Here is a 27321-nt window from a genome sequence, read left to right as displayed (position 1 = left end):
ACTTGGCTACTGGATTAGACTGAGAGAGACCTCCAAGGAGCCCTTGACATCATGAAACAGAAAAAAAATGTGATGAAAGGAGAGAGAATATACTTTGTATCGACCGGGTGAGGAAAACAAGGCATGCCTTGCCCTAAAGGGAAGTGGTTCTTACATTTGGATACATTGAAAAACAGTGTTACAGTCGAGGAATACACATTGTAGCACAATGTTACTGCAGGGAGAAGAAGAGGGAAGGTATAGGCTCTTGGAAAGGTAGCAAAGAAATAAAAAAAACGACTTACCATACTTGGAGTGATGCTTCACGCGGTATAGCAGGAAGGTCCTGGAAGTGGAAGCACTCCTAGGGACCTGCGCGGATGACGCTACCTGAAATTTTTTTAAAAGGAGAGGCTGCTGAGCGATGAGTAGCAGGCTCAAAAATGGCAACAGCCACGCGGATAAATAGAACCCGCAAAAAAGGATAAATCATGCCCACAACACTGCTATTGGCTGTGCACTATAATGCAAGTGCGGGAAAAACAGGGGAACACCAGCAATTAGGGATGGACGAAAGTCCCTTACGTGGTCCCGCAGCTTCCTTTGCAGTGGGGGGGAGGTGCTTCGGTTCTCCCCCTGAAATTCTTGGCGGAGGGGGAGGCCCCCCGTCCCTTGCCACCGAAATTCAAGTCGGGGGGGAGCACACTGTCTCCCAGGCCGCAAAATAAAAAAGTTATGGGAGAAAAAAAACACACGTGATAGGCTATGTAACGATTTACGTAGCCTATCATGGCTAGATTTTCAAAGTCAGCCGTGATAGGCTACGTAAATCATTATGTAGCCTATCACGGGTGACTTTGAAAAAAAAAAGTGCATACGCAAATAGCGGCGCCCATAGGCGCCGCCATTTGCGTTCCTTATTTAGACACGGGTAGTCTACGTAAAGATTTACGTAGACTTTTCACCGTAGTCTACATAAATCTTTACGTAGACTACTCGTGTCCAAATAAGGAACGCAAATGGCGGCACCCATGGGCACCGCCATTTGCGTACACGCTTTTTTTTTTCAAAGTCACCTGTGAAAGTCTCTTTGAAAATCTAGTTGTGATAGGCTACGTAAATCGTTACGTAGCCTATCACGTTTTTTTTTTTTTAAACTTTATGGGGAAATGGTGGCGGCAGCAGCCGGTCGGAAGACCGGCCGCCACCGCCGCCCCCACCCCCGCCGAAACGCCGCCGGGACCCGCCGCAGAGAGGGACATTTGACAGAGGTAAGTCCCATCCTGGGGGGGGCAGGGGGGAAGAGAATTTCACCACCAATTTCGGGGGGCCGAATGCGCTGGCATTCGACCTCACCGAGATTCGTGGAGAAATTCTCTGACATCCCTACCGGCAATTAAAATGGAAAGAAAAGCCACATTACACCATATACAGCAAGGACAAAATGACATAAAGGAAATTATACCAGAGGTTTAGTAACAGATGTCAACTCTTCCATAATGGAGTAAAAGGAAATAATGTGCCCATAACAGTTATGGAAACTGCTTGACAATGACATATTTATGCTTGTGTAGCTTCAGCCATAGAGTCAGTGGGAACATATTAAGTTCAAGGAAATAGATTGTCTCCAGAACAAAAATGTTACCAGATTGACTATCAGGACAATATTGCCAAAGAATTAGATGGGGCAGCAGGAGCAAAGCTCTACCCATCACCATACATCCTTCCCAGGGGCTTTCTGGGAGGATGCTATAGTGTGAATGCCCGTGGGAAGGAAGCATGGAGGCAGCTGTGGCCATGGCTAAACTTCTGAGTTTCCACTTTCAGAGCCTGTAACAGAGCTGTAAAACATTTTAAATATGTAAAGTACCCCCCAAAAAAGGTTTCAAAGAAAGGAAGGAAGGAAGGAAGGAAGGAGAGAAAGGTAAGGAGAGCCCCAATACTTTCTATACAAGCCCCCTTGCTTTTCTGAAATGCTTGCCCTACCTTTACTCCTTTTGTTCCAGGCTTGGTGAACCCAGAAACAAAGAGTTATGTCCCACCAACACATTCACACATACACACACAGGCATACTGAAAAAGCCTCATGGATATTGTCAAACCCATGAAGCCTTATGCTACACCATTAGACAAGCTGGCTTCAGCATGAATTTTATTGTCATCCCAGAAGAAGTTCTGTTAGCACAGGGTTGGGGAACCTGTGCCCTCCAGATGTTGCTGGAGAACAACTCCCAGCAACTCTGTGGAACATGCTGGCCGGGGCAAATGGGAGTTTGAGTCCCAGAACATCTAAGATTTGATCCAGCATCTACCCTCCACAAGAGGTAAGAGCTTCCTCAGGAGATTTTGGGGAGCCCTGTCCCACCCCACACACCCCAGAGCTCAACCCATGAGTCTCCTGACTCCTTGTGTAGCATTTTCAAGGGGCTTTGGGGGCTGCTGTGGAAGGACAGGTTGTGGAAGTCTACTTCTTCCAGAACCGTTGCTCCAGCTTAAATCTGGATCTAACCCCAGGAGGGCCAGAGATTCCACGTAGAGAGAGCAAGAAGTCAGCTATGACTATGGACCTCCATGATTTCCTGAGTGATGTAGAACCAGTGGGATGGCATTAAGTTTTTAGGAACATAGATTGACCCAGGCAGGACTCTCCTGTCACCAATGAAACCCATTTCCTCTATGGCTCCAAAGTATCTTTAATTGCTGGTCTTCCTATGGTTCATTTCTATCCAGCTATTGGAGAGAGAATAACTATTTTGAGACAAGAGAAAACATGTTCTTCAGCAATGCAAGAGGGAATATAGGACTTTGAGTTCAGTCCCCTGTAATTATGAAAAAGACTGTAAAAAAAAGCTGCTTATTAAATCCCCTGTGGAGTTCCAGTGGCCAATAAATAAAACGGATTGTGAAAGAGTATGTAAATATTCCCCAGCATCATTAGGAACAAAGGCTGAGGATGAGATGGACAAGTCCTGGCCATACTGATTGTTGGTACTTTTCTACTATACTGCAGGCTTCAAGCCTATAAGGATCTCAAACAGCCACTCCAATCAGGTCATTTTAATCACAGAAACTGTAACCATAACAGAGGTTCTGTGCTCATAAGGAAGGTTTGCAGTTAGGATGGTGGTGTTAGTGGTACTGCAGCTGATGTTCCTCCCACACGTTGTGTGCAAAGCTCTCGGTGTTAGCTGTGGAATGTGGGATCCCCTGCCTATTCTTCACAAGTATTTTCAACCAGGAGAGTTCATCTTCAGTGGCCTTCTTTATCAGAGCAGTATTTACTCTTCTCCAAATGCCTTCAACAAAAGTCCTCCTAGGACTATATTTGAAAATGTTATGTAAGTTATGACTATGTATACTTCTATATTCCAGCAGCCATTTCTGCAGACTGTATTGAAGGAGACAAGGGGGATTTCTACACCAGCCTAACATCCTGCATTGAAGATAGGGCTTTCCACTTCCGTTTCCAGTGCAGGATCACAACTGCTTCCCTTTATGTGTGCTTCCTTCTCTGTAGATGGTAGGGATGTATGAAACCCTGCTTACCTGGCTCCTCCGGGTTCCGCAGGTGGGGGGAGGCAATCTGTTCTTCCCCCTGGAATCCTCGACAGGGGGGGAGGTGATCCGTTCCACCCCCCTGGAATCCTGCCTGGCTGGCTCCGCTCTTCAGCCAGGCCATGGAGCCACCTGCCGGGCCAACCAGCAGCGGGGCCTCCAGACACTGCCGGGCTGGTGCAGACACAAATGGTGTCCTGTGTAGAGGACACCATTTGCATCCCTGTGGAAGCCGTGATAGGCTACGTAAGTATTTACGTAGCCTATCACAAAAAACAAAAACAACAGCGAACGCAAATGTTGGCGGCTACGATGGCCACCATTTGCGTTCCCTTTTTTTTGCCTTGATAGGCTACTTAAATATTTATGTAGCCTATCATGGCGGAAAAAAAGGGAACGCAAATGGCGGCCGCTGTAGCCACCGCCATTTGCGTTCCCTTAGTTTTGCCATGATAGGCTACGTAAATACTTATGTAGCCTATCACGGCTTCCGCAGGAACACAAATGGTGTCCCTGCGTTAGCTGTGATAGGCTAAGTAAGTATTTACGTAGCCTATCATGGCCATATGGAAGAAGTGAATGGCGGCCGCAGACGCGGCCGCCATTCGCAATGCAGCACGGACAGCAGCAGGTAGGTGCTCCGTTCTGGGCCCAATTCACGGGGCGGGGAGGTTGGGGGGCTTTGTTCCACCACGGATTTTTTTGAGGGGGCGAATGCACTGGCATTCGGTCTCACCGAGATCCGTGGCGGAATTCTCCGCCATGCCTAGTAGATGGCCATTCCCATAGCGTCGTGTTTCCGTGAAGAGGCAGAACACACGCTCCAGGTTCAGCGATACTTGCTTCTGGGTTCCTGCCCCTCTCCCTCCCCTTGCACATTACCGGTGGATGGCGACTGACATGTGGACAACCCTTCCACCCATCTCCCCAGGCCCTGCCTCCCTCTTCCATGCTTTTGGCCAGTCCCTGCCGCTCAGCCCCTCTGCTGCTCCTCTGCTCTGCTGCCCCCCCATGCTGCTGCTCTGCCACTCTGCCACTCTGTTTTGAACAGGCAGGCTGAAAATGGCGAGGGGCCAAAATGGTGCAGGAGCCCATCAGACCTTCGCCACCGACTTCAACATCATGTCCACACCCTCAACAACCATACTCAGCATTCACTCTAGGGGAGAAAAACACAGGGAGGACATAGTGCCACATCTGCGCATATCTGGAAAAATACAATTTTTTCCCGTTTGAGGAAACCATGGGATAGGTGGGAGGAAACAGTGGAATAATGACTGGACAACAACGACGTCATGTAACAGACCCTCACAATTCAGTGAGTGAGCAACCATGAATGCACAATAAACTTGAGGTGTAGAGATCCCCAAGAGGGGAAAGCCCTACTGAAAGACCCTCCCCCCAGCTTCTGTCCCCATTCCTTTTCCCTTGTATGTTGAGTCTTTTAGATTGTAAACCTGTGGGCAGGGTTTACAATCAGTAAATGATGATCAGTAATGATGTTGTGCAATGTCACAAATTGTGTTTGCTTACAAGACAGTAGAATTCCTCTGAAGTAGTCAACATTCTAACTTCAGAGTGGAACTGAGCATGCCTGATATAACCTTGCTAGCAGCTGCTGCCATAGGTTTCCATGGGGCAAAACAAAACTCTAATAATGTTTGAGCCACTGCTCACAATTTCAGCACACCAATAAAAAACACACCCTCCAGGAAGGCAGGATAATTCACATCAGTTGTTTTTACCACAAGTTGAAAGAAATATATGCTATGCTGAGCCACAGCTTGGAGTAAAAAGTACAATGTGTCCATTTTCAGAATGTTTTAACTTGCTGTGCCTCTGGCAATTTTAATCAGATTGGTTTGAAATTTTGCGCAATTATGAATCTCTTCGCGTATATCAAGGATGCTGCATTTCAAATAATTACCTCTAAAGGTGTCATTTGTAGAAGCAGTAGGACTTTGAGGCTTATAATGGTGGGACATTTTTGTGACTGTCCTTAAGTAAAGGGGCACTCCTGTGCCCTTAAATACATATGTATACAAATACATACAGAAATGTATAACTTCAGAAATGTTTACTCTTGGTCTAATTTTGTCCAGCGCATTATCTATAGCATAACAGTAATTTCAGCTGCAACAATGCATGTTTTAATTTATAAAGCTGAAACCTTACCTGGATTGTAATTCTGAAACTCCATTCCTTTCAAGGGGCCCAGACCCCAGCTGCAACCATGGACCTACACCATCAACTTACCAATTCAATTACACTTTGAAAGCACAAGAATAATAGGGTGTGGGAGGTGCATGGGTTTCTCATGATTGGAGTAGGGGCCACTGAAGAGTGAATTTTAGGCTATACTATTAGCAACATTAATGGAAGAAATTAGAAATTCAAGAAAAAATCTCTGCCCAATTTAAATAGACACTTAAAATGCACTGAGGCTTTGAAATGGTACTTGACTCCCCTTAACACCATTGCATAGCTTCCTTTTGTATGTATAATTATTGTCTCTTCCTAGATTTAGTACCCCACCAGCATATTTCTGCCATGCCGTCCTTCTCATGGTGTTGTTAACCACAGCTTTTCATCCTTACTCATTGCCAGTGTTTAAACGATACTTTAACCAATTCCCACTGATTGCCTCCTCAAGGGCATCTCTCCCATCTCCTCCTCCTCCACCACCAGATATCCATGCATTAATGTATAATGTGAATACGATGTGTTTGCTTAAAGACCAAATATGAATGCCAGAACCACATCATTGATATCTTAGATTGGTCGTGTTTTACCTCAGACTGGGGGCCCAATCTAGCCTGCTTGAACTCACAACATGGCCTCCTGGGGTTCTCTAGGAGGCCCCACTTCCCTTGGCCTGGCAACTCCTCCCAACTGTTGATTATTTCATCGTTTCCCAGATTTTGCATACCACTCCCCATTTTACAAAGGTAGAAATGCTTCTGCTATGGCTTAGCTACTGCCACTAAGATCACTAAATTAAAATATGCTGGCAGGACCTAGATAAAACCTGGGAACCTCTTACTCTGTGTCAGTCTTTGTGCATTGGTTTGGTTGTCTGAGAAATCATTTCTGTCAAAAAAGTTTAATATAAATTTCTCTGCATACAATTTCAAACAAATAAACACAAAATGCACATTAAAATAGACAAACATCTGTGGGGATCTCTTCCCATATTTAAAAAGTTTGCACAGAAGCAGCACAGAAAGGACTTGGGTAATGGAGAAAGCCTACAGAGTTTGACCTGGGAGATCCACCCATCACTACATATAACTTCTTGAAACATTACACAAACATGTGATCTCTGAGGCCCTCTGGATTAGCACAGCCATGCCTGGTGGGTAGAGATGGAAGTAGGGATGGCCGAGTATTTCTCCACGAATCTCGGGGAGGCCGAATGCCAACACATTCGGCCCCCCGAAATTGTTGCTGAAATTCTCCACCCCCCAGCCCCCCCCCCAGGATGGGACTTACCTCCCTCGAATGTCCCTCTCGGTGGCGGGTCCCGGGGGGAGTTCAGCGGCGGTTCGTCGGGGGTGGGAGTGGCGGCCGGTCTTCTGACCAGCTGCTGCTGCCGCCATTGCAAAATAAAGGAAAAACAAAACAAAACACCCATGATAGGCTACGTAACGATTTACGTAGCCTATCACGATTAGATTTCCAAAGTCAGCCATGATAGGCTACGTAAATCGTTACGTAGCCTATCACGGGTGTTTGGTGTTGTTTTTTTTTTCACTTTTGTATTTCGCAGCCAGGGAGACGGGGCACTTCTCCCCGGCCTGAATTTCAGCAGGGGCAAGGCGGGGCGCCTTCCCCCCCAGCCTGAAATTCTGCCGGGGGAGGCAGAGCACCTCCCCCCTCGGCCTGAACTTCGGGGGGAGAACCAAAGCACCTCCCCCCTACCACAAAGCAAGCTGCGGGACCAGGTAAGTGCCTTTCGTACATCCCTAGATGGAAGGTACACTCCTTTGACCCACCATGTTTGACCCATACAAGAGATAGAGTTCAGATAGAGCTTTGGGCAAACAACTCATGCACCACTGGGTCTTATTGCATTTTTTGATGTTGTTCAGTGGTTAAGTCATGTCCGACTCTTTGTGACCCCATGGACCATCGAACACCAGGCCTTCCTGTCCTCCGCTCTCTCCCAGAGTGTGCTCAAGTTCATATTCATTGCATTGGTGATGCTATCTTGTCATCTTATCCTCTGCCGTCCCCTTCTCCTTTTGCTCTCAATCTTTCCAAGCATCAGGGTCTTCTGCAGTGACTTTTCTTTTTGCATTAGGTGGCCAAAATATTTGAGCTTCAGCTTCAGTATCTGTCCTTCCAATGAGCAGTCAGGGTTGATTTCCTTTAGGCTGGACTGATTTGACCTCCTCGCAGTCCAGGGGACTCGAAAGAGTCTTCTCCAGCACCACAGTTCGAAAGCATCAATTCTTCGGCGCTCAGCCTTCCTTATGGTCCAGCTCTCACAGCCATAAGTTGCTACTGGGAAAAACCATAGCTTTGATTATATGAATCTTTGTCGGCAAGGTGATGTCTCTGCTTCTTACTATGCTGTCTAGGTTAGCCATAGCTTTCCTCCCAAGGAGCAAGCGTCTTTTTATTTCATGCCTACATTCACTGTGTGTGGTGATCTTGGAGCCCAAGAAAATAAAATCTGTCACAGCGTCCATTTCTTTCCCTTCTATATGCCAGGACGTGATGGGGCCAGATGCCACCATCTTAGTTTTTTTTTTTTTTAATGGTGAGGTTCAAACCAGCTTTTGCACTCTCCACTTTCACCCGCAACAAGAGGCTCTTTAGATCCTCTTCACTTTCTGCCATTAGGGTGCTATCGTCTGCGTGTCTGAGGTTGTTGATAATTCTCCTGGGAATCTTAATTCTGACCTGTGATTCATCCAGCCCAGTGTTTCTCATGATGTACTCTGCATATAAGTTAAATAAGCAGGGTGACAATATACAGCCTTGTCGTTCTCCCTTCCCAATTTTGAACCAATTGGTTGTTCCATGTCCAGTTCTTACTGTTGCTTCTTGATCCTCGTACAGGTTTCTCAGGAGACAGGTAAGGTGGTCTGGTACTCCCATCTCTTTAAGAATTTTCCACAGTTTGTTGTGATCCCCACAATCAAAGGCTTTAGTGTAGTCAATGAAGCAAAAATAGACATTTTTCTGGAATTCTCTTGCTTTCTCCATGATCCAGCGAATGTTGGCAATTTGATCTCTAGTTCCTCGGCCTCTTTGAAACCCAGCTTGAACTTCCAGCAGTTCTGGGTTCACACACTGCTGAAGCCTAGCTTGTAGGATTTTGAGCATCACCTTGCTGGCATGTGAAATGAGCACAATTGTATGGTAGTTTGAACACTCTTTGGCATTGCCCTTCTTTGGAATTGGAATGTAAACTGCCCTTTTCCAGTCTTGTGGCCACTGTGGAGTGTTCCAAATTTGCTGGCGTATTGAGTGCAGCACTTTAATAGCATCATCTTTTAGGATTTTAAATAGCTCAGCTGGAATACTGTCATCTGCACTAGCTTTGTTGTTACTAATGCTTCCTAAGGCCCACTTGACTTCATGCTCTAGGATGTCCGGCTCAAGTTCAGTGACCACACTATCATGTCTATCAGGGACATTCAGATCTTTCCTGTATAGTTCTTCTGTATATTCTTTCCACCTCTTCTTAATCTCATCTGCTTCTGTTAGGTCCCTGCCTTCTTTATCCTTTATCATGACCGTCTTTGCACAAAATGTTCCCTTGAGATCTCCGATTTTATTGAAAAGATCTCTAGTCTTTCCCATTCTATTGTTTTCCTTGATTTCTTTGTATTGTTCATTTAAGAAGGCCTTCTTGTCTCTCCTTGCTATTCTCTGGAACTCTGCATTCAGTTGGGTATATCTTCCCCTTTCTCCCTTGCTTTTCACTTCCCTTGTTTCCTCAGCTACTTGTAAAGCCTCATCAGACAGCCACTTGGCTTTCTTGCATTTCTTTTTCTTTGGGAGGGATTTAGATGCTGCCTCCTCAACAATGTTACGGACCTCCGTCCATAGTTCCTCAGGCACTCTGACTATTAGGTCTAATCCCTGAAATCTATTCCTCACCTCCACTGTATATTCATAAGGGATATGTTTTAGGTCATACCTGAATGGTTTAGTGGTTTTCCCTACGTTCTTCAATTTAAGCCGACATTTTGCAAGAAGCAGCTCATGATCTGAGCCACAGTCAGCTCCAGGTCTTGTTTTTACTGACTGTATAGAGCTTCTCCATCTTTGGCTGCAAAGGACATAATCAATCTGATTTCGATATTGACCACCTGGTGATGTCCATGTGTAGAGTCGCCTCTTGTGCTGTTGGAAAAGAGTGCTTGCTATGATCAGCGTGTTCTCTTGGCAAAACTCTATTAGCTTTTGTCCTGCTTCATTTTGTATACCAAGGCCATGCTTGCCTGTTACCCCAGTGATTTCTTGACTTCCTACTTTGGCATTCCAATCCCCTATGTTGAAGAGGACATATTTTGTTGGTGTTAGTTCTAGAAGGTGTTGTAGGTCTTCATAGAACCAATCAACCCCAACTTCTTCGGCATCAGCGGCTCACGTTGGACCACCTCCAGCTTACCTTGATTCATTGATCTTACATTCCAGGTTCCTAAACAATATTGTTCTTTATAGCATCGGATTTTCTTTTCACCACCAGACACATCCACAGCTGAGTGTCCTTTCGGCTTTGGCCCAGCCGCTTCACTCTTTCTGGCACTACCTGGAAATACCCTCTGCTCTTCCCCAGTAGGATATGGGACACCTTCTGACCTGAGGGTCTCATCTTCCAGCATCATATCTTTTAGCCTTGTGATACATTCCATGAGGTTTTCTTGGCAGGAATACTGGAGTGTGTTGCCATTTCCTTCTACAGTGGACTACATTTTGTCAGAACTCTCTGCCATGACCTGTCCGTCTTGGGTGGCCCTGCACGGCATAGCTTATGGCTTCACTGAGTTATGGAAGCCCCTTCACCACAACAAGGCAATGAGTCTGAAAGCTTGATTTTCTCAAAGAAAACACTTTTCTTCTTCTTCTATATCTACAGTCTTATCAAGCAATTTCATATCAGTTCAAATTCATTAATCATCCACAAAACTTCAAATTTCAAACATCAAATGTTTGATTCAATTGGGGAACCCAAAATCCCACTAACAGAATATTTTTGTAAAGGTATTTTTTCATTGTTAAATATGTAAACCCAATTTAGATCAGCCAGTACCCATTAGCAATTCTGTAAAAGCTACTTCCGCTATGGAACTTTTACAATTGATTTGGTCAAGCTTTTGTGACCATAAGCAGGCAAGCCATGTACCACTTTACATTCCTTCCTAGAAAGGGTGCAATCAAAGGGGGTATTGGTCTGGTTCTTTTGTCTATATAAATTTTACATAATACTGTCACATGTAGTACAGTTTCTAACTATTGACTGTGACATGGACAAAACACAGTTTTATCACCCTTAATTTTTTAATCCTCTTTCAAAAGTGATGACGTGAGTACTCTTAAATGTTAATTGTGGTTTAAATTAATTTTGTAGACTGCCCTGTGATTTGATAATGAAAGGTGGCATATAAATATTTACACAGATAATTAAAAATGCAAGTAATGAATAATAATGAATGGCTCACAAGTGATACTTTTTTATTGTAAGTGATACTTAATGGCTATTTTAATGGCACCCCTCAGCTCCACCTTACTTACTGACAACAGTACTGTATCATCTGCATACAAAAGAATTGCCAATATAGAAGGCTGCTGTTCATCACCCACTGTGTTTCCCCGGCCGTGGGCATTGAACTCTTAGGTTAGAGGTGCCAAGATAGGGATACATCAGATTCAAAGGTTTACTTACAAGGAGACTTTATTGGGCAACTTACAGCACACAGGCGTACCCAATGGTTGGATCAGACAGCTTCTCTGAACCCAGAGCCATGGGGTACAATGGGTTTTATACCATACATTTTAGCAGTATAACAGCAGCAAGCACCCCCTAGCGTTCATTCCCAGCATAAACTAACAGCATTTGGTTCCTAGCACAGACACCTGTAAACAAACTTCACTTCCCAGGCAGAATGATTGATAACACTCTCAGTCATTGGTATGGAATGTGCTAGGCTGTGCTATCAGCCCTTTGAATCATCTTCACATGCTCAGAGTCTTAATAGCAACAGAATTGCAACAATAATGAACTTAAGCAAGCATTATGGATCTCTAGGCCCCTCTAACACTACAAATGACTTGGCTACGCTGCTGGGGCCAATACACCCACACAACAAGGAACTATTTAAATACAGATTAAATGACACTGTTGAAAGGATATGCCTTGCTGACACCTTTCAGTTATTTCTATTGGGTTCGATAATACACCCCTTGCACCACAGTAGTGTTTGAATTAAAGTTGTGTGCAAATAGCTTCTTGAATTTCTCCACCCTACACATAACTTAATGATCCTGGGCTAGAGTCAGGATGGGTCAAAACGAATACACACACACACCAATACTGAAACATCCTCACCTCCTAAACTGGTCAGACAAGTCAAGCCCCACCTGAGCACCCACGCTCAGTTCTGGGGACTGAAAAGAAAGTTCAGGGAGGTTCCTTGCCCTTTGATTAATTTAACTCTAGCTTGTTATTCAGGGTAATATCTGTACAGTAGGGAGTAATCAAATAAACAAGGGTGTCAGCAAGGGTGGGGAAGCTTCAGGATTGGGGTATATTTCCCCCAAAGTCTGTGGATTGGCCAATTTGAAAGGGAGCCCATTGTGACTGTTGGGTGTTGGTTTGTATTCTAGTTGGCATTAGAATTATTTTTGCAGTTACCTGGGACCTACTCCTTTTAATCAAATCAGTGGAAGAAGGATGTACACATTTGCTAGGCTGTAGAATCTCTGCCAGACTTTTCTCTTCATTCCTAACAGTGACCAATGGTGCTGCTTCTGCAACCATTACGGATCTTGAGCCAAGATGTAGGGTAATGTAAATTAGGGACATCAGAGCATTCCGCCACGGAACTCGGTGAGGCCGAATGCCAGGGCATTTGGCCCCTGAAATCTGTGGCAGAACGGCCTGCCACCCCCCGCCCCCCTGCGGATCCCCCCCCGGGACGAGACTTACCTGGGGCAGATCTTCTGGGCAGCAGTGGCTTCGGCGGCGGCTCTGGCGGTGGCAGCGGCCGGTCTTCTGACTGGCTGCCACCGCCGCCATTTCCAGGATTGTGTGTGGGGGGGGAAAAGACGTGATAGGCTACGTAAAGATTTACGTAGCCTGTCATGGCTAGGCTTTTTAAAAAAGAAAAAAGACATGAAAGGGTACGTAAATCTTTACGTATCCTATCATGGTTGGGGGTGGGTTAAAAAAAATGCGTCTGCAAATGGCAGCGGCTATGGCCACCGCCATTTGCATTCCTTCTTTTTGGCCCTCTTAATACACGTAAATATTTACGTAGACTATGACGGCGAAAATCAAGGGGAATGTAAATAGCGTAGCAGGCACTATTTGCATCCCTTTTTCATTCACCGTTTTAGCCTATGTAAATCTTTACGTAGGCTAAAACGGGGAATCAAAAGGGGACGCAAATGGCACCTGCTATGCTATTTACGTTCCCCTTGATTTTCGCCATCATAGTCTACGTAAATATTTACATAGATTAAGATGGTAAAAAGAAGGAACGCAAATGGCGGTGGCCGTTGCCGCCGCCATTTGCGTACGCGTTTTTGTTGTTGTTGTTGTTGTTTTACCCAGAGCCCTCCGTGGCCTGAAATCTGGCTGCGGGCAGCTCTGGCCTGGCCGGGCCAGGCCTGGCCAGCTGCTCCGCAGAGCTGCCGTGGAGCACAGCCGGCCATTCGAGGATTCCGGGGGGAGGAATGGAGCGCCTCCCCCCCGGCCAGGGTTCCGGGGGGATGGACGGAACGCCTCCCCCCCCACCATCAACGTAATCCATAAAATGTAAGTCACTTTTGTACATCCCTAATGTAAATTCATATAACAAGCATGTTGCAAAATTCAGAGTCAGCATGTTTGAAACTTCCTTGCAAGAGAATGCATCCATAATATACAGTACTTAAAAATTATAATTGTAATAAAAAAGATGCACATCAAAATGCAAGGTATTTTCTAACATGTGAAACAAATGAAAATCTCTTTCTAGTGTCATGACTGATAACTACCAGCACATCCTTGCCTTGGCATTTGCAGTGAAGGAGATCAATGACAACCCCCAGCTCTTACCCAATATCACGGTGGGATTTGAGATTCATGACACCTATTCATATCATAGGCTGGCCTATCGTGCCATGATGCAGCTTATTTCCCCGAGGAACATTCTTCTCCCCAACTACAACTGTGGCGTCCATGGAATTCCAAGAGCCATCATTGAGGGACTTTATGCAGACATCTCCCACCAAGTAACCACTGTTTTGGGCATCTACAAGAGTCCACAGGTAAGAGGCATGTGCAGAGGGGAAGGTTTACAAATGTGCTTGCACAGCTAAGGTTAGTGCACCAACTGTGCCCAATCCTAGAGATGTCTGATCTGGCCATGGTCACATCTGACTTAGTTACATCCCATTTGTACTGCTGTAATGGGTTCTGTTTGGAGCTGCCTTTGAAAAGTGTTTCGAAACTTCAGCTGGTCCTCAATGCTGCAGCCAGACGGGTGACTGCGGCTGGTTACAGGGAACACATGACTCTCTACTTACAACTGGCTACCGGTCTGTTTCACTGGCTACCACTCTGTTTCCAGACATGATTCAAAGTGATGGTTGTGGATTGACATAAAGGACATGGCATCTACAGCCCTATACAGCTTGGGAGGAAGCTACCTGAAAGACCCTATTCTCTCATACAAGCCCGCTGAGCTTTGAAGATCTAATGGGAAAGCCCTTCTCTTGGTCCCACCCCTATTGTAGCAGCCATATCGGGGATCAGACTAAGTAGCCTCATGCAGTCTCATGCTTCATGTTCTTGCTGAGCTCTTTCTCCCTTGAATATATTGTTGTAAGCTGACGAGACACAGGAATTCCTTATCTTGTCAAAGGTCATACAATTGTATATCTTGTTCTCTGCTGTTCTCTTCTGTTCTCTCCTTATCATGGCTACCCTATAACCCAGTTCTTGTATTATAAACAATAGTGCTAAGAGAAAAAATGTTGAGGATTGCAACCCCATGCGGGAGGGAGAGGAGGAGCCATTTCATATGTGTCACAATGTCTATAAAACCAATGTGCTAATGTAAATCAGGGCTTCTGGCTCTTTGGAAACGATTCCAGCCTTAAGCCCGCGCGTTAAATAAAGAATCTCTTTTTCCTTCACTCCGTGGTCTCTCTGACTCTGGGTTCTGCAACATAAATGGTGCCGTGACTCGGATGTGGCAGGCTCTGAGCCAGACAGGTGGCAGTTGCCTGCTCTTGATCGCCGCACCGGGAAGACGAGCTCGGCGCATGCCTCCCTTTCTTGGCGCCACCGACCTTTTTGTCGAGTGAATGGGAGAAGGCCTGCACCGGGATCGCCCAAACGGCAGCGAGCAGCAAGAGAACCTTGGGAAGCGGAGGAAGGAACTTGAGCCCTGCCTGTATCGCAGCTGCAATTGAGTTGAAACCCACATTGGAAGCCTTCAGGAGAAAGGCAAGTATATGGGAAAAAGAGGGCCCCGCCTTTAGGGAGAAAGGCCACTGGGCAGAAAAAAAGAGGGCCCCGCCTTATGAAGAAGGTCAGTGTTGGTGGTATACGTATACAAAAGAACCTACTCCTTGCGGGTAGAAGGGGGGCCTGATCACACCCCCGAGTGGGCGCCAGTACCTAGCACGCCAGTACTCAGTAGGAAGCTGAGGAAGCTGGGGAAGCCGTTTTCCGCTCTGGTAAAAAGTGGGAAAAGTGGGTGGCAGGGACATATGGATGTAGTGGAGAGATTGATGATTGTGTGAGTGGCTACTGCGGTTTCTGAAGCATACCGTTGACCGTCCGGGTGCCCAGGCCAGTAGCAAAGTGCGTGATGTGAAAAATCCTCTTGTGTCGGCCAGTGAGACCCCTTACTCACTGACCAATTCCCATTCCCTAATTGTGTCTGTCTTCAATTTAGGAGGGAGGCTATGGGTGGTGGGGGAAGCAAACCTTGCACCCCCTTGAGATGTATGTCAAACAAAGAAGGAAAAAGGTTTTTTTAAAAGATTCAGAATAGAGAGAGAAAACAGCAAAAAGCTCAAGGTCGAGCTGAGAGGAAAAAAAACAAGATCTGAGGCTGTTAATTAGAAAAATGTTGCAGGACAGTCTGGCTTTTAACAAAGCGTGGGAGCGTGAGAGTGTAAGGCCGAAGAAGTAGCTGTTAGCCTAGTGTGCTGAGAGGGGGGGGGCAGGAAAATTGCCCACAACGTTCTGAGTTGTGCAACATCATCACCTCGCCTAATTGAGATGAAATCCCTAAGAAATGGAAACTGAAAATGAAGACCCAGAAGATGAAGGCAAAATAGAAAATAAAGGTGAAGAATCAGCCCCCAGAGCACAGGCTAGACCCCTCTTCGAGTGAAAAGTGTGCCATAAGACTGTCCCAAAGCAGAATGAAGCGGAAAGACCATGTTGAAGATCTCTGTCAAGGTAACCGTGTTTAGCTTTGAACTGTGTTAAAATTGCATAGAGCCTGTAGCTACTGACCATCAGCTATATGATTTCTAAAGAGCGTAACCATTAAGCTTTTGCCGTGGGATTCCCTGCAATGAAGAAATCTCACTGATTTGAGTGTCCAGTGTTACACTGCCTAAGTGTGTGTGCTAAAGAGACCGAGAAACCAGACAGCATGTTCCTGGCCAAGCCAAAATCGCGCTACTACCATGCTCCTGAAAGCTGCAATAAACTGTGTAAGCTGGGAGACCCAACCTGATTGAGAAGAAAAGAAGATATTGGAGCAACTGTCTTAAAAAACAATGAGATCTGTGTAGCTGGCTGGCTGACGCTGTCAGTGATGTTACAACTTTAAATTAAGACTGTTTTCCTGTTTGAGACCCCAGCGAAGAAAGCTAACCCGAGTTATTTGTTGCCCGTGCCAAAGCAAGAATTTGGTGGCCCTGTACCTCATCGTGTCCTGTTTTAAGCTTGGGATTTACAAATACAAACAAACTGAGAAGCTTGCCTTTGAAGTCCTGCAAATCACCCCACCGCCTCCCCGAAGATTAATGGCTGCCTGAAAAATGCAAGTATAAAGCGATGCCCATCACCCCCCAGCGTCCTGAGTTTCGGCACTCAGTGTTTCAGTGCTTTCGTGTACCAGGTTAGAAGAGAAAAAAAAAAAAAGAGTAAGTTTTTAAAATGTCTGTGAGAGAACCTGACAGAAGTAAAATAAAATTTACAGAGGAGTTGCCCAAGTTAAAGCATCATGGCTAGAGAGCTGAGCTGTGCCGCTCTGTTTAAACAGAAGCCTTGCTAAAAAGTTAAAGGCCCTTGTCTGTCAGAAGGGGTGTAGGGCCACACTTTCCCTTTTTAAACTCATGCAAAAGTGGAGAGCCTTTGCTGGAAACATCGCATCTTCATTGCCCAGAGCCTTCTCTGTTTGCCTCCATCAATGTCTGGGCTTTTTAGAGACACTCTGCACATGAACTAAAATTTTAAATTGTCACAAACTTGCCATGGACAGTGCTATGAAGCTTTTGATAAACTTGAACTCTCATCGCTGTAGACCATGTGTCTGTGTTTGTAGTCAGCTCAGTGTACAGCAGGCTGAGTTTGATCTGTGACTTTTAGATTTCCTTCTGCTAAAACTCATGCAGCATAGAGTTGCTGATGCAAAAATGGTGACCTAGAACTCTGCATGTGTGGGTATGCCCGTCCCTTGATTTTGATGAGCCCTGAGCTTTCAGCCAGAAGAGCAGTATAATTGCTGGATCTGCTCCATCATGCCTTACCATGCAAGAAGTGTTTTCCATTCATTGTGTTAAATTGCAGAAAAAGTTTGTTGTATATATTTTATGATTTCTTAAATATCATAAAGTATATGTGATATTTGCAGATTAGTGTTAGTTGCAACTCCAAATAATACTAAGTGTGGTTCCCAATGGATGACAAGGAAAGAAAGACAAAAGCAAGTAGAAAAGAAGGAATAGAGAAAGTAGAAGACAGATAGAGAAGAGAGAAAAAGAAAAGGCAAAAGGCAAAGAAAAAACATTTGTAAAAAAGAAGCGTGGCCATAGTTGCCCCCAGGATAAATTAAAAGCAGCTGATTGTGCCTGGAGCTTATTACCTGGGGTAAAGTAGCCACAATAATGTAATAGTTCTTTAAAATGAAGAAAATGTAACTAGAAGGAGAAGAAGAGCCTATCCCAAATGTGTGTCAGTGGGACTAGTGTAAGGCAGAAAAGTTTAAGTAAGTTTAACTTGAAAAAGACAAATAAAGAGACAAGGCTGGTGCATGGAGCAGAAAGTTTTATATAAAAAGTTTGAAACATGATCTGCAATACAGGCAGATCAGCAAAGAAAAAGAAAGCAAAAGAAAGAGAAAAAATTTGTCTTCCCATACTAATAAATAAAAAGTGTTATCAAGCACTTTGGGAAGCGAAGTTGTTTACAGGAAGCTGTGCCTGAGAACCAAACACTTCTAGCCTATGCTGAAAATGCTTGCTAGTGTTATGGGTAACATGTATAGTATAAAAACCCATTTAGTGCAATAGCTCGTGGTTCAGAGAAGCTGTCTGATCCAAAAATTAAGTACGCCTGTGTGCTGTAAGTTACCCAATAAAGTCTCCTTGTAAGTAACCCCCCCCTGCTGGAATCCCAAAACACAAGTGCGGCTAGAGCGCCTCACCCAGTATCAAACCCTGCTGTTAGAAGCCATGAAAGGCAGGTATGAAGAAGTCAGTTAATATGACCAAAGTGTCTAAAGTGCTGCAAGGTGCCACCAAGGCCCCAGAGCGTACTTGGAGCGTCTTTCAAATGCCTATCGCCAGTACACCCCCCTCGACCCAGAGGCCCAAGAAGACGTGAACGAAAAAAGAAAAAAAGAAGACCCGGCAGAGGCAGAAGATTCTTAAAAAAGAACCAGTGTGCCCAGTGTGGACAAGATGGACATTAGTGGCATGAATGCCCAAATAAAATAAATCAAATACACAAAGGAAAAAAACAAAGGGGCCAGAATGGGCGAAGAGGGAGACAGCTTGAGAGGGGCCGTGACATTGACTGTGAGGGGCCGTGACATTGACTTCATGATTGACACTGGAGCAGCATCAAAAGCAAGCAACAAGAAGTCCAAACACTGAGCAAAGGTCTTCAAGCCCAGCGTCGCTTTGTCTTAAAAAAATAAGCCATTCCCATCACAGAAGTTCATCCTTTCCAACCAAGAGTTAAAGTATGAGTTAAAAAGGGAAAAATAACCCTTTGACTCCCAGATGGAAAGACTGAAAACTGTCATACTTTCCACCCCCACAGCTATGAAAGCAGCTAGAGTTAAACCCTAGATACATTGGACACGAGTCAAGAGAGCGAGAGGGGGAGAGTAGACTGTAAACAGAAATCCTGAAAATCCTTTAAAAATCATTCTGAAAAAGCAGTAAGAAGACTCAGGCTAGACCTTACTGGGGACATACCAGGAAATTGTTCCCCCTGCGTACGGTCAGACCTGCAACTGGAGAATTGAAGAAGGGGACTAGACCCTACTGCAGCTTGCCAGGTGAATAGCTGCCCAGCGTACGGTCAGATCCCAAAGAAGATCAAACATGCGTGTTGTAGTGTTAGTAGTGTTGCATTGTGTTTCCTTAATAAGGTGCAAAAAGGGGGGTCTGCCCCTGAAAGAGAAAGTTTGTCCCAGCGATTTGCTGATAATTACTGGCTTCACCTGGCTAACATCACAAGAGTAAAACATTTTTGTTTGCCAAGAGGTATACCTGCAAACAGGCTTATTAGCTCTTGTCTAATACCTGTCTGTAGACATCCTGGGAAAATTCAAAAAGATACCATGTTAAGAGTTTATGGTGTAAGTTTAACTTATTCCCAAAATGCTAATTGGGGCGTGGTTGCAAAGATCCTACCCCCTACAGAGTTCACTCTACGCACCCCCATCATTGCTGAAACAAATGCTACGTGTGCACAAATGCTTAATTGTCAAATTTTTTTCCAGAAAATATAAAGCTATCCCTGGCCCCCTTCCACTGTAATAAAATTCAAAACATATCTTTTAATGATGCCCACATACTTTTGCCTCATGGATGGTTTTAGACATGTAATTCCCGCACTTGGTCATTGATTCCTGCCAACTTGTCTGATAACCACCCATGTTGCCTCAGCCGCCAATTAAACTGGTGCCAATTCTTCCCCTGTAGCCCGAGAAAATCCGTCAACGGCAGCCTCGAGCACTCCAACTAACTAAAAATTGTAATAGTCATGTGCAGTTATATTCTGACTCAGAAAAATTGGCCTTAGCAATGTCACTAGTTGGGGTTCCAAGTTTAGCCTTGGCTAATGGTCTAAAGAACAACTGGTTAGCTTGCAGCTTAGCCAAAAGCATAAATGCCACCTCACGAGCATTGTCATTGTTAAATAAAAAGTTGCGTGATCTAAGAGGTGCAGTTCTAGAAAATAGAGCTGGTATAGATTACCTCTTCCTTCTTCATCATTTAAGTTGTGAGACACACCAAAAGCTCTGTTGTTTTAACTTAACTGATAATGGCAATGCTGTAGATGAACAGATCAACAAGCTGCACAATATAGTAGCTAACAAAACAATAAGACAAAACAATTAGCTCAATTAGTTAACCCCTTGGCTTCCAGATCTTAGCTAGCTTAAAAGCATTGTTCATCCTAATTCTACCAGTATTGTTCATAAAAGTTCTGTTATGTCTCTGCGTTCCTTGTCTTATGCGCTGTTTAACCAATCTGTTTTATGTCTCAGCTAATAAAACTGCTGCCCTCTATGCTCTAATAGCCCAACAAGAGGCTAAGTAATATGTATGTCACAAAAAGCTTTGTATGGTTATCAAAAATGCTATAATTGTAATGAAATTATGCATTTAAGGGGGGAATGTAGCAGCCATATCGGGGATCAGACTAAGTAGCCTCATGCAGTCTCATGCTTCATGTTCTTGCTGAGCTCTTTCTCCCTTGAATATATTGTTGTAAGCTGACGAGACACAGGAATTCCTTATCTTGTCAAAGGTCATACAATTGTATATCTTGTTCTCTGCTGTTCTCTTCTGTTCTCTCCTTATCATGGCTACCCTATAACCCAGTTCTTGTATTATAAACAATAGTGCTAAGAGAAAAAATGTTGAGGATTGCAACCCCATGCGGGAGGGAGAGGAGGAGCCATTTCATATGTGTCACAATGTCTATAAAACCAATGTGCTAATGTAAATCAGGGCTTCTGGCTCTTTGGAAACGATTCCAGCCTTAAGCCCGCGCGTTAAATAAAGAATCTCTTTTTCCTTCACTCCGTGGTCTCTCTGACTCTGGGTTCTGCAACACTATCTGAGGCATGTTTGGTGGAGAAACAAAAGAGAGACTTCTCAGGGGCTGTTCCAGGGCTCGGGCATTCCCTGCACAGTGAGGCTCAGTTGGCAGACAAAGAAGATTTCATTCAACCATTTCTGTTTCTTTTTGTGTGGTGGCAAAAGGACATGCAAGAAACAAATGTCACATTGGGGGCATCTGCACATTACACAGAACATGCATCCACACACTGTGTGTGTAATTAAAATGGCTGTGCAAATCTAACCCTGTCAGTCATTCTGTTCATGTGTAAGCTTCAGGGGTCCTTCCAACTCTCTCATTCTATGTGGATCATACTGGTTGCCAGCTAGGTACTTGTAACATGGAATGGTAGTTCAAGTCATGTGATAGTTTCAGTTGCATTGACTCCATGTGTCTATTCCAGTGAACAGACAAATGTGGGACTTAGGTCTGCCACTGACAGTCATCCAGCTCCAAGGTAGTGGTGAAGCTGGAACTAATAGAGGCACAAGTGAGATACCACACCGTTAGGGATGTCAGAGAATTCCACCACGGATCTCGGGGAGGCTGAATGACAGCGCATTCAGCCCCCCAAAATCGGTGGCAGAATGGTCTGTCCCCCACCCCCCCCGGGACGAGACTTACCTGGTGCGGATCTTCCTGGCGCCGGTGGCTCTGCTGGCGGCTCCAGCGGCAGTGCGGTGGTGGCAGTGGCAGCGGCCAGTCTTCCGACCAGCTGCCGCCACCACCATTTCCAGTTCAAAAAAAAAAGAAGATGTGATAGGCTACGAAAAGATTTATATAGCCTATCACGGCTAGGTTTTAAAAAAACCGTGATAGGCTACGTAAATGTTTACGTAGCCTATCACGGCTGGCTTAAAAAACAAACAAACCACGTGCATACTCATTCCTTATTTTGGCACGTTTTAGTCTACGTCAAGATTTACATAGACTAAGACGGTAAAAATAAGGGGAACACAAATAGTGTAGCGGTAGGGATGGATGAAAGTCGCTTACCTGATCCCGAAGCTTGCTTCGCGGTGGGGGGGAGGCGCTCCGTCCCTCCCCCCAAAATTCTGGCTGGGTGGGAGGCGCCCCGTCCCTCCCCACCGAAATTCTGGCCAGGGGGGAGGTGCCCCGTCTCTCCAGCCGCGACACCTCGAGTCCGGCGGGACGCAAATTGCGGTGGCTGTAGCCGCCACCGTTTAAGTCCCTGGCCTGCAGTGAGCTGTGATAGGCTACATAAATTTTTACGTAGCCTATCATGGCTGACTTTGGGGAAAAAAAGCACGTATGCAAATGGCGGCGCCCATGGGCACCGCCATTTGCGTTCCTTATTTTGGCACGTATAGTCTACGTAAACATTTACGTAGACTATGGCGAAAATAAGGGCAACGCTATTTGCTTTGCCCTTATTTTTGCCATAGGCTACGTAAATGTTTATGTAGACTACAAGTGCCAGAATAGGGAATGCAAATGGCGGCACCCAGGGGTGCCGCCTTTTGCGTACGTGGTTTTTTTTTTTTCAAAGTCAGCAGTAATAGGCTACGTAAACATTTACGTAGCCTATCACTGTGGTTTTTTTTAATCTAGCCGAGATAGGCTACGTAAATCTTTACGTAGCCTATCACGTTTGTTTGTTTGTTCGTTTTACTTGGAAATGGCGGCGGCAGCAGCCGGTTGGAAGACCGGCTGCCGCCGCCGCACCACTGCCAAACCGCCACCGAACTGCCGCTGGAGCCACTGCCGCCATGGACATTCGACATTGGAAAGTCCCATCCCCAGGGGGGGCGGGGGGGGCAGACCGTTTCTCCACCAATTTCAGGGGGCCGAATACCCTGGCATTCGGCCTCCCCGAGATTCATGGAGAAATTCTCTGACATCCCTACGTAGCAGACGCTATTTATGTAGCCTATCATGTAACTATCTCCATAACATTTACGTAGCCTATCATGGCTGACTGCAGGGATGCAAACGGCGGCAGCTACAGCCGCCGCCATTTGCGTCCCTGCTAGCCAGCGGCCGGATGTCCAGCTGCTAGCAGAGCCGGCCAGCGGCTCCGCAGAATCCCTGCGGAGCACAGCTGGCCGGCCAGGATTCCGGGGGGGGGAGGAACGGAGCACCTCCCCCCCATTCAGGATTCCGGGGGGAGGGACGGAGTGCCTCCCCCCCACCATCAACATAATCCATGAAAGATAAGTGACTTGCGTACATCCCTACGCACCATATGCATATTGGCTAAAGAATGCATGTTAATGGTGTGGCCCTTGATAGAGGTAGGGATGTACAGACTCTGTAAAATCCACTCCATTTGTGTTTTGCGGATTGTCAGGCACCTTTTGTTCCGTCATCCACCCACAGACGGATAGAAATATTTTCTTTCGTCATGCGGGAAACTATGGAAATAATTACGTAAATAATTGCATAAGTATTTATGTAATTATTTACATAATTTACCTCAGTATGTAACATTTAGTGTATTGTTCCCCATTCCATTCAATGATTCCTCACCAGAAACTTACATATTTTTCTATGGATTTAAACGGGTAAATTTCAGGAAAGTAAAATATCATCTGAAAGTCCACAGACTCCACCCGGCCTAAGGGGGGCGCTCTGCAATACATTCCAAAGGTCAGATATTTAGAAACCTGAGCTCATTTCAATCCATCATGAATGTCTCCAGCATCCCTAGACAGAGGTAATTTCCTGGCATTTTAGAGCTTGAATGAACATGGAAAGCCCTTAACACAATGTGTTAAACCACTATGGCCTAAAAACATAGTAAAATCTTGTAAAAGAGTTCAGTTAATCTTAGGGAACAAGAATTGTCATTTAAAAATACATTTTTACATGAACGTGTGCTCCCTAAGACATTCCTATTTCAATTTGATTCTTAAAAAAGAAAAGAGAAAAGCATATCCTGCAATACCCTTTCCCTCAACTGTCTTTAGCTCTTGTACGCATTTGCCCCAGGGAGGACTGACAGCAACCATGTCCTTCAGCTTTACCGGATGGTCCCAGATGATATCCAACAGCACAGGGGAGTTCTGCAACTACTCTGCCACTTCAAATGGACATGGATTGGGTTATTTGCTATGGATGGAGTACATTTAGAATGGTTCATGCAGAATATGTTTCCACTATTTTCCCAGAATGGCATTTGTTTCGCTTTCATGGAATCATTTACCAATTTAGGTTACCTTGTTGAGAAGGGAGAGTTCATGAATTGGGCACTGGGGCTTTATGGGAAAGTCATGAAGAGCAGAGCTACGGTACTGGTCTTTTACGGAGATGCTCCTTCTATGCTGAAGTTACGATGGTTGCTGAATCTATCACAAATGGTCGATACAATACAAAAGCCAAAAGGCAAAGTGTGGATTCTGACAGCCCAGCCAGAGTTGAAATCTTATGGCAAGGAGGAACGCAGTTGGAATATACAGAACTTCCATGGAGCGATATCTGTTGGAGTTCACTCAAATGAACTTAAAGGTTTCCCAGAGTTTCTTCAGAGTAGAAACCCTACCAGCAATAAAGATGACGGATTTATCAGAGACTTCTGGTCACATGCCTTTGACTGTGTACTCCCAGATTCTGTTCTGGGAAACACAGGAGGGGAGAACTGCACTGGAGAAGAGATGATTGAGAGGCTTCCTAGGAATATCCTTCCAATTCGTGTAACTGGTCACAGCTATAGCATCTACAATGCTGTCTATTCTGTGGCCCATGCTCTACAAGCAATGTATTCATCCAAACGAAAACACATCGAAGGAGAGAAAGAGAAAATCCAATCATGGCAGGTAATGGCCTCAACCATGTAATGTGGTTGTCAGTTTTATGTTAAGGGCACAATCCTATAGAAAGAGTGGCAGGGATGTCAGAGAATTTCGCCACGAATCTCGGGGACGCCAGCGCATTCGGCCCCCCGAAATTGGTGGCGAAACGGGCTGCCCCCCCGCCCCCCCAGGACGGGACTTACCTTGGGCGAATCCTCCTGGCAGTGGCAGGGGCGGCGGTTTGGCGGTGGTTCGGCGGCAGCGGTGGCAGCGGCCGGATTTCCAACTGGCCGCCGCTGCCGCCACCATTTCCAGTAAAAAACAACAAGAAAAAAAAAACGTGATAGGCTATGTAAAGATTTACGTAGCCTATCACGGCTAGATTTTTTAAAAATACATTTAAAAAATGTTTACGTAGCCTATCACGTCTGAGTAAAAAAAAAAAAACTGCGCGTACGCAAATGGTGGCGCCCATGGGTGCCGCCATTTGCATTCCTTATTTTGGCACGTCTAGTCTACGTAAACATTTACATAAACTACAGCGAAAATAAGGGGAACACAAATAGCGTCGGTCGGGCATCCTCACTTTCCAGAAACCAAAAAATCCTATAGCCAACTTGGCAGTGTCTAGTGGCCATAGGATTGCTCTCTAAATGCATCAGTGGGAGAACTTCAGCAATTTAGATGTTCCTTTACCACTGCTGGTTGGTACTGTCAGGCTAGACCTGCTGATGTTGCTCCCTTACCATTGTTTGTGATAAAGATGCATTTGCAAATAATATATGAACTTGCATTCGGAGAGTGACACAGCCAGGGGAGAAAAAAGGTTGCAATATGCTTGCCCGGACCCTAAGATCATCCTCAGTGGCCCTTGTCTGTGAGCCCCTGCCAAAGGAAGTGAGGCAGGTGGCTACTAGGAGGAGGGCTTTTTCTGCTCTGGCACCCCGGCTGTAGAATGAGCTCCCTAGTCAGGTTCGCCTGGCACCTACATTGTATTCCTTTCGGCGCCAAGTGAAGACCTTTTTTATTTTCCCAGGCATTTTAGCATTTTAGCTTTCTAGAATTTCAGCTTTGCTGTTTTAAATCTAAATTCCTGCACTGCTGCTAGGTTTTATTGTGGTTATATTGTTATACTGTGGTTGTAATGTTCTATATATGTTATATTGTTTTATTGTGTGCCCTTTAGTTCTAATTTTTGTGAACTGCACAGAGAGCTTCGGCTATTGGGCGGTATAGAAATGAAATGAAATAAATAAGAAGAAGAAAGAAATTTGGAAAACATCATCCCCACCAGACCTTCGTAAACTCAGCTCCTCAATTTTGTCAACAATAAATGGCATTGCCATTTGCAGCTTTCTCTTTTGTGGTCTATGAACTATTTATAGGTGTTCCATTTCTTGTTGTGATTTTATTTCTTAAATTTTGCTTCTCATACAATATTTGCATTCCTGAGGATGATACCTTCTTCCATCATTTGTCCCCATTGTCAAGAACAAAACCTGGCCACAAACATTTAGGCTGAGGATTCTGATATCATCAATAAAAGACAAATTTGGGACACTGCATGGAGAAATGCTGTTTTCTGTCCTCTTCTCATCATGATCACAGATCTCACAGTGCCATGTCTAACTGTGCCTAGGGGTGGACGAAAGTCCCTTACCTGTCGTCGAAGGACGTTCGCGGTGGGGGGGAGGCGCTTCGCTGCTCCCCCCGCGAAGTTCAGGCCGGGGGGGGAGGCTTCCCGCCTCGCCCCGGCCGCGAACGCGAAAGTTTTTTTTTTTAAACGCCCCCTGATAGGCTACGTGACGATTAATGTAGCCTATCACGGCTAGATTTGCAAAGTCAGCCATAATAGGCTACGTCAATCGTCACGTAGCCTATCACGGGTGACTTTAAAAAAAAAAGCGCGTACGCTAATGGCGGCCCCCATAGGGAGCCGCCATTCACGTTCCTTATTTAGTCGCTGTAGTCTACGTAAATGTTTACGTAGACTACGGCGAAAATAAGGGCAACGCTATTTGCGTTGCCCTTATTTTCGCCGTAGTCTACATAAACATTTACGTAGACTACAGCGACCAAATAAGGAACGGGAATGGCGGCTCCCTATGGGGGCCGCCATTATCCGTACGTGCTTTTTTTCTTTTTTTTTAAAGTCACCCGTGATAGGCTACGTGACGATTGACGTAGCCTATCACGGCTGACTTTGCAAATCTAGCCGTGATAGGCTACGTGAATCGTCACGTAGCCTATCAGGGGGCATTGTTTTTTTCTTTGATTTCAATGGCGGCGACGGCAGCCGGTCGAAAGACCGGCTGCTGCTCCCGCCCCGCTCGAACACCTGCCGAACCGCTGGCCGGACCCACCACCGGGAGGGACATTCGCTGAAGGTAAGTCCCATCCCGGGGGGGTGCGGGGGGCGGGGGGAGTTTGGAGGATTTCTCCCTGAAACTTGTTTGGGGGGCCGAACACGTTGGCGCTCGGCCTCCCGAAGTTTCGGGGAGAAATTCTCCGCCAACCCTAACTGTGCCCCCGGTGAGAACA

At 45.5% G+C, this 27321-nt stretch overlaps 1 protein-coding gene across 1 annotated transcript; it reads left to right on the top strand.

The window, feature by feature from the left end:
• Positions 1-4104: 4104 nt before the first annotated feature.
• LOC146341852 (vomeronasal type-2 receptor 26-like) lies at positions 4105-26343 on the top strand. Its single transcript, XM_084805216.1, has 4 exons — positions 4105-4165; positions 13863-14025; positions 23959-24804; positions 25967-26343. The coding sequence occupies exons 2-4, from the start codon at positions 13879-13881 to the stop codon at positions 25970-25972; spliced, it is 999 nt and encodes a 332-aa protein (XP_084661342.1). The 5' UTR covers positions 4105-4165; positions 13863-13878; the 3' UTR covers positions 25973-26343.
• The last annotated feature ends 978 nt before the right edge of the window (positions 26344-27321 follow it).

The sequence above is a fragment of the Heloderma suspectum genome, chromosome 6 (assembly GCF_057233095.1).
Source record: "Heloderma suspectum isolate Gila_16-S chromosome 6, 16-S_ref, whole genome shotgun sequence".
NCBI classification, from domain to species: Eukaryota; Metazoa; Chordata; class Lepidosauria; order Squamata; family Helodermatidae; genus Heloderma; species Heloderma suspectum.
Note: the sequence above shows the minus strand (reverse complement) of the source record. Positions and strands in the feature narration are given on the sequence as shown.

Bases quoted from the DNA above. Each gene is read 5' to 3' on its own strand.
- LOC146341852 (XM_084805216.1), top strand. From the start codon at position 13,879: ATGATGCAGCTTATTTCCCCGAGGAACATTCTTCTCCCCAACTACAAC. The intron at 14,026-23,958 runs GTAAGAGGCATG...AACTGTCTTTAG, and splicing joins GCATCTACAAGAGTCCACAG to CTCTTGTACGCATTTGCCCC.